This window comes from Mus pahari, chromosome 11 (assembly GCF_900095145.1).
Source record: "Mus pahari chromosome 11, PAHARI_EIJ_v1.1, whole genome shotgun sequence".
Classification (NCBI taxonomy): Eukaryota; Metazoa; Chordata; class Mammalia; order Rodentia; family Muridae; genus Mus; species Mus pahari.
In genome coordinates, this window is record NC_034600.1 from 56,942,830 (window position 1) to 56,950,686 (window position 7,857).

Below are 7,857 nucleotides of genomic sequence, written 5' to 3' on the forward strand. Positions count from 1 at the left end.
AGAGAGAGAGAGAGAGAGAGAGAGAGAGAGAGAGAGAGAGAGAGAGAGAGAGAACAAGAAAGGCTTTTATCTGAAGATGTCCATGACATCTTTCTGTCGTGATTTCTTTCCTTCTACAAATATTAAGAATCTAACTCAGTAGATAGGGGTAGGGGTGTGATGAAATGGGTCCCTGCCTTTAGACTCATACATTGATAATAAGAGTCTATTGAAACAATCTGGTGGTCTTGTGCCTAGAATGCTTTGAACGGAGCCTACTGGGACTTAGGGTGATAGAGGTAGATTTGAAACGTAAGTCAGTAAGAGTAGAGATGGTGTAAACAAAAACTATGACCGGCTTTCAGTGTACGGCCAGCTCTAGATTAAAACATTTTTACTCTGAACTCACCGGCTCAGCTAAGTCCTCCGAATGCATGAAGATAGGAAGATACTGTTCTCACTGGGTGGTAAGCACTCAGCCCTACTGGACAGGGGCTTACTCTTGCTTCCTCCAGGGTGGGCCTGAGCCAGTTTTTCTGCTTTTCTCTCTGGCTGTCCTATGCATCAGAGAGACTTAATAAGGAGGGTTATACATTCTGATGCCCTTTGCATCTGTGATCTACTTACCTGGCAAGCAGCCCTGTGCGCTGCTAGGTTAGTAAGATCATTTCTCTGTGGTAGGTTAGTTAACCGAGATTCAAAAGACACAAAGAATATTTCCAGAGTCCCACAAAGCTGGCGAATGGCTTTTGGTACCTCCAACCTCAGCCACAAATCCGGGGTGTTGTCCATGAGAGTGTAAAGATACAGAAGGAACAAGGAGAGACAAGAAGGCTTCTTGGTTTTGTTTTTGAAGGTTGTTTGTTTGTTTGTTTGTTTGTTTTCACACTTCCAGGTGCAGACAGGCTTTGGCAGGCTGGGCTCTCACTTCTGGGGTTTCCAAACACATGATGTACTGCCTGACATTGTCACCATGGCTAAAGGGATTGGAAATGGCTTCCCCATGGCTGCAGTTGTGACGACTCCAGGTAGAATGTCCAGCATGTTCACACTCCTGGGCCCTTTACACCATGCAATGATAGAAAGCATGGGTTTCAGTGTGCAGAGGCTGGAGGCAGGGGTGGGGACCACATGATATATTGTCTAAGTGAATGAAAAGATGTTGCCTGCCAGGCCATGGGGCAGAAGGAAGAGACGCAGCCATTCCTATCGTGCTAGAGAGAAGACAACCTCTTCTATCACTGTAATTAAAGTCAGAGTTCTACCGTGCACAAGAGAGTTAGGAAAATGTGTTACAAAACAAAACCCTGAAACTTCCAAAAGAATCTTTTCTTGAAACAGACTCTTCATTTGGTCTTCCCATGGTATTAACTATACATTCAAGGTCCAGATTTCTCTGGCAGTGTTCCATTACCCAAACAATTATCTACAATAAAAATCTCATTTATCCAGAACACTCTATGTGAGCAATTTTCAACTTATGGGTTTGATCCCACTGAGAAATGCATATCAGATATTGTGCATGTCAAATATTTATATTACAATTTATAACGGTAGCAGAATTACAGTTATGAAGTAGTGAAGAAATATTTCTATGGTTGGTGGTCACCACGAATGAGGAACTGTATTAAAGGGTCAGCATTAGGAAGGCTGAGAACCACTGATCTATGAAATAAAGGTTAAAATTTAATTTTCTTTTGTAGTGAGCTATGATGGGTATTATTTCTTGTAAACCATTGATCATTGAAAATTATTTTGTTTATATTTCCCCCAATAATCAGTACTTTTCTGAGCCATTAAATAATTAAAATCTTTGCGCTATGTTTTCATCGAATGAGCAAAGGTACAAAAACAAAGCTGTATATGGAAATGCAATGATGGAATCCATTACACTGTATGATTATTACATTTATTTAAAAGCAAAAAAAATGTATGGTTACAGAAAGTGAAATACAATGAACTATTCTTGACAGAATCCAGAACTGTGCTAATAAATAGGTCCTATGAGGTCGTTTCCACTCTGCTTCTGTCTTACTCTCAAGAGTAGAAATAAAAGGTGTGGTTAATTGAAGAGCTTATATAAAATCCTACAGGTCTCGGCCACCAAACCCAGATACTAATGCACATGCCAGCAAGATTCTGCTGAAGGGACCCTGATATAGCGGCCTCTTGTGAGGCTATGCCAGTGCCTGGCAAACACCGAAGTGCATGCTCACAGCCAGCTATTGGATGGAACAAAGGGCCCCCAATGGAGGAGCTAGAGAAAGTACCCAAGGATCTGAAGGGGGCTGCAACCCTGTAGGTGGAACAACAATATGAACTAACCAGTACCCCCTGAGCTTGTGTCTCTAGCTGCATATGTAGCANAAGATGGCCTAATCGGCCATCACTGGGAAGAGAGGCCCCTTGGTCTTGCAAACTTTATATGACCCAGCACAAGGGAAGGCCTGGGCCAAGTAGTGGAAGTGGGTGGGTAGGGGAGCAGGGGCAGGGAGGGGTATAGGGAACTTTCGGGATAGCATTTGAAATGTAAATAAAGAAAATAATAATTAAAAAAAAAAAGAAAAAAAAATCCTACAGGTCAAGTTTTAGGGTGCTTTCTAAATAACATAATACATTGAAGAGTGTGTTGTTACAGAGTAAGCTGTCTTCCTTATCCACTGTAGTAGGCAGCTCAGACTGACAATGCACTATCCCATGAACCAACTGCATAAACAACAGATATTTCTCTTCCTACCGATGAGGAGGCTGTCAAGTTCAGAGTGCCTGCGGGGCTGGGTTCTGCCTGGGATTCTCTTCTGCCCTTGTAGATGCCCATCTTCTCATCACTTCTCCAAATGACCTTCCCTGTGTGTGCTCACCAGAGGTGGAGAGCACACTACAGTCTCTCTTTGAGACAGACATTGTCCAGTGGGTTACGGGCCCCCGGTATAGTAGCCCATTTCATTTTAATGACCCACTTACGAGGTTCAGTCTCCAAACATAGCCATTCTTGGTCCTAGCATTTAAACATACAGATTTTAAGGAGACACAGTTCAGTTCATCACTGTTAGATGAGTGAAGGAGAAAAATAATGGATGTCATTATAAGACAAAAGTGCATGTAGCCCCAATGTCACCTTGAGACACACAGAGTAAGAACCTGCCACTTTAACCGCCTTTATTTTCCAACCTTAGAAATTGCGAAGTCTTTGGCTAAACGTTTGCATCACTTCAGCACATTTGGAGGAAATCCCCTGGCCTGCGCCATTGGATCTGCTGTACTTGAGGTCTGTCGCATTTCTCAGATGAACTTCATTGACTGTACTAAGTACTGTACTAACTGTTTCTAAGCCACATTATCATAACTCTATCACATTGCAATGGTGAAGCAGAAATGTAATTGGCAATTCACCAATTTAAATACTGTCTCCAGTTCATAGTCTCTGTCTTTGGGTGCTTGAAGTTCTGAATGAGAGGTAATATATAATCAACCTCACATGCATGGGAAATGTTAGAATCGGCCTATGCAGGTGAGAACACTGTATTTTTTTTTTTTTCTTGTTTTCTGGGTAGTGTTTGATGTGTCGGCGTAACCGCTATTCACCATTTTAATTTGTGTCACATGCCATGACTGTTTTTCTTTCTGCTGTCGTCATAAACGAAAGAACTATAGATAAACTAGGTTTTAGCAGGTCATATCTGGGAAATTCAGCTACTCGTAGAAAACTATTCGGCCCTATCATATCCCTTTAGCTTAATCTTAGACAAGCTTATAACAAATGTTATTGTTTGAGAATTTCAGACATGCATATAATGTGTTTTAATCAAATCCACCCCCTTTTTTCTCCACTTTAGTTACTTCCCTATAACCTCCCACAACCTTTTCTTCCCCACTCCATGGGCTACTTTTCTAACTCACTAAGTCTATTTAGTGATGTCTATATGTACATGGTTGTAGGGCCATGCACTAGATCAGGGGTCTGGATGCATTGGATCTCGGGGCCTGCTTTTCTGAAAAAAACTGCCTCTCCCTCCCCAAGCAGCCTGCAGTTGCTAATAGCTCCTCAAATAGGAGTGGGACTTGGTGGGCTTCCCTCCATCCATTCTGGGGTTTTTCACTGGCTCCGTGTCATGTACAGGTCTTGTGCACACAGTCTCAGCCAGTGTGAGTCTGAGTGTACAACGGCGCTGTCAATGTCACGGCCAGCAACCTAGCAAACATATGCTCCTTCTGGTCTTACAGCCATTTCATCCCCTGCTCCACAACGATCCCCGAATCTTCAAGGGTATGGATGTGATACAGATGTCCCATTTAGAACTGAGCATTCCACAGTTCCTTATTCTCAATGTGTGGACCAATTATGGGCATTGATTGCCATTTACAACAGAAAAAGAAGCTTATTTGATGAGGGTTAAGAGCTATTCTTCTGGCTGGAGATATGGCTCAGCGGTTAAGAGCACTGACTGCTCTTCTGAAGGTCCTGAGTTCAAATCCCAGCAACCACATGGTGGCTCACAACCATCCATAATGAGATCTGATGCCCTCTTCTGGTGTGTCTGAAGACAGCTACAGTGTACTTACATGTAACAATAAATAAATCTTTAAAAAAAAAAAAAAAGAGCTACTCTTCATAGTCCCCAGGGGAAAACCAATTACTATTACTGTGATGAATCGACTTAGTAATAAAGTGTCCCAAGTCCTTATCTTTAGTAATCCATTGTTAAGTTGAAAAATAGGTTGGTTTTTCTTATTTTTGTTTTTTGTTTTGTTTTGTTTTGTTTTGTAAAATGTCCTGGCCAAAATGTATAATGCCTTTTGCTTAAATAAGTACAACATGTTTCCGAAAGAACATCTAAAGAGTTTTTTTTAAGGTTCGGTTTATAGGCTAGGGTCAGGGGTCAGTGCAAATCATTCTACTGTTTACATCTTTGTGTTTCTTATTCTTATTTTGAACTATGAATATGACTCACCTAGTAAGGAATGTAAAAGTATTTTAGATATAAATAAAGAAATCAAAGCCACTATTGCTAATTAAATGCTTATTTTAAAGTATGATTAACTCAGGAAACATGAATGAGTGGGAAGAAATGTGACTTTATTTTTTGTTGTTGATACCACCAGGTTTTTCCCCCTTTTATTGATAATGGATTTTTTTCCCTCAGATAATAACATTCTGATCATGTTTTTCCTCCTTCTACCCCTCCCTTTTCTGTCTTTCACAAGAAAACATAAAGGCTTCTAAGGGATAATAATAAAATAAATGCAGTGAGATAAAACAATTGTTAACATATTGGGATAAGGAAAAACAGAAGAAAAAGAGCCTATGAAAAGGCACAAAAATTAGATATAGAGACCCATTTGTTTTCATTTATAGAGAATATATATATATATATATATATATATATATATATATATATATCTGAGCCCTGAGAAAAAGACTTTGAAAGAAACATCTTGTTTAGGTATCTCACTTTCTGCCTTTCTGCATAATGTCTGACTATACGTGATAGATAGATAGATAGATAGATAGATAGATAGATAGATAGATAGACAGACACACACACACACACACACACACACACACACACACACTCTGGGTTATCTAGTCTCAGGCTCCTCACAACCAAAGCAGAGTCAGTATGAGTTTCCTTTCTCAGAGTGGGCCTTAGTCAAATCAGTATTGGTTGGTTACTCCCACAAGGGTTGTACCACCATTGCACTAAGCATATCTGGCAGGCAGGAAAGCACTGGAGATCAAAGGGTTTGTCACTTGGTATTTGCCTTACTCCATTGGTAGCATACAGAGTATCTTTCTGTACCAAAGAGTCCAGAATGTAGGGCTGAGGGTTGCAGGTAGGCATCGGCTCAACTTCTCCATGTTTAGTGAGTTGTGTGGGTGCTGTCTTCAGGAATGGGGTCTTGCCGTCAGTTTGTGGAGAGCAATTATTGTCTTGGCATCAGCCTGGGTTGTTGTTTGGAGGATTTTTGTCTGTTTTTAATGCCACTACCACATGGTTTGTATTACTATAGTTCTGTATTACAATGTGAAATCAGGGATGGTGATACCTCAAATGGTTCTTTTATTATTCAAGATTGTTTTAACTATGCTGTGTGTGTGTCTGTGTGTGTGTGTCTGTGTGTGTGTCTGTGTGTGTGTGTGTGTGTGTGTGTGTGTGTGTGTGTTATACAATTTGAGAATTGGCAACAACTCAATTACATGCAAGCCAATCCTGGTATTGGAAGCACCATTTGGTGACAAGAGATGACCATTTGGGACTATCTCCCCATTATTTTGGCAATTTCATTAAGATTTACTAAAATTTGTATATATTTTAGGAATCTTTCTAATGTGTTAGGTTTCATATTACCCCACAAATGGCCCTGAATTTCAGCTGTCTCTCCTGTATTCCCTCCCTCATCCTCCTCTTCCCTGTCGTTGCCATTCCAGTCCACTACCACCCTCATCTATAGCTCTCTAACCTTCACCCTTTCCTAGGAAGATCTCTCTGTTCCTTCTCTCCTGGGTCCCTTACTATATACCTACCTTCTGTGCTTCTACTGATTATTGTGTGGTTATCATTGATTTAACAGCTATCATCCACTTATAAGTGAATACATACCATATTTTTTCTGGGTCTGGGTTATCTCACTCAGAGTAATATTGTCAAGTTCCATTCATTTGCCTGCAAATTTCATGATGTCATTATTTTAACCACTGAGTAATACTCATTTATGTAAATGTACCACATTTTCTTTATCCATCCATCTCTTGAGGAACATCTAGGCTGTTTCCAATTTCTGACTGTTGTGAATAGAGCTACAGTGAACATGGTTAAGCCAGTGTCTCTGCGGTAGAATGAACCATCCTTTGGGAATATGTCTAAGAGTGATATGGCTAGATCTTGGCTTGTGAACACCACTTACAAATTAACAATAGCAGTTTGACCCCAAAGAATCAAGGCCAATCAGCCCAAATCCATCAAAGCAGCAAGAAGCTGCTGAGCTACCACCATAAGTTTTTGAGGGTGCATTTTTCTCTACGAAGTCACAATAAGCAAAGAAGGTGAAACAAACCAAAGCCAATGCATCATCAGGGAAGACCAGTGCCAGCAAAGCCAGTAAAGACCAGCAAAGAACAGCAAGGCGATCCAATAGCAAAGCCCTTCTTCTTTTCCAAGCACTTCTGCCTCTAGCCACAAACTCTCTAAGTGTACAGCCAGCCGACTTTGCAATCTGCTCTAACCGAAGAGCGTTGTCAGCTCCCCTCCCCCCCCACAAACTTTTAAAAACTAGGACACACTAAAACTATGAAGCAAAACCAGAAAACCTCCTCAGGGAACAAGTCAGGAGACCACATGACTTTATAGAGAAAAACACACCAAAAAACTATTTCTAAATAGGTCCACATCCCCCTTTTCCCTATTAATCCTTCCTTTCCATTACCTCTGGGGTGGGGGGTGAGCTAGGAGGGAGGTTAAAGCATTAAAAAGCACTTATTACAGTAGGTTTTAAAAAATTCTAAGCCTATGTAGTTACTCAACCTGCTTCTCCAGCCAGAGTCCAAATTATCTTTTCAGCATTAGGTCATCCAAACAAATTCAGATGAGAAGGAGGGTTTGGGTGGACCAATTAGTCTTTAAAACCTCAAGATCAGCCTGACATCACACAACTATTTTTAACTAAGTACAGATGAAACATGTATGTGTCTTGTCAAGAATCAAAGGTTCCTATAGCTAGTTGAAATGGGTCTCCAGCTGGGCGTAGTGGCGCATGCCTTTAATCCCAGCACTCGGGAGACAGAGGCAGGTGGATTTCTGAGTTCGAGGCCAGCCTGGTCTACAAAGTGAGTTCCAGGACAGCCAGGGCTATACAGAGAAACCCTGTCTCAAAAAACTA

The 7,857-nt window shown here is 40.9% G+C and overlaps 1 protein-coding gene across 2 annotated transcripts in view; it reads left to right on the forward strand.

Moving 5' to 3' along the window:
• The window catches only part of Agxt2 (alanine--glyoxylate aminotransferase 2), a 49,468-nt gene that overhangs the window by 33,100 nt on the left and 8,511 nt on the right, over positions 1–7,857 (forward strand). For both annotated transcript variants that reach the window (XM_021208503.2, XM_021208504.2), the window contains exons 10-11: positions 875–1,007; positions 3,156–3,247. In XM_021208503.2, coding sequence (XP_021064162.1) covers positions 875–1,007; positions 3,156–3,247 — 225 coding nt within the window. The remainder of the gene's footprint in view (positions 1–874; positions 1,008–3,155; positions 3,248–7,857) is intronic.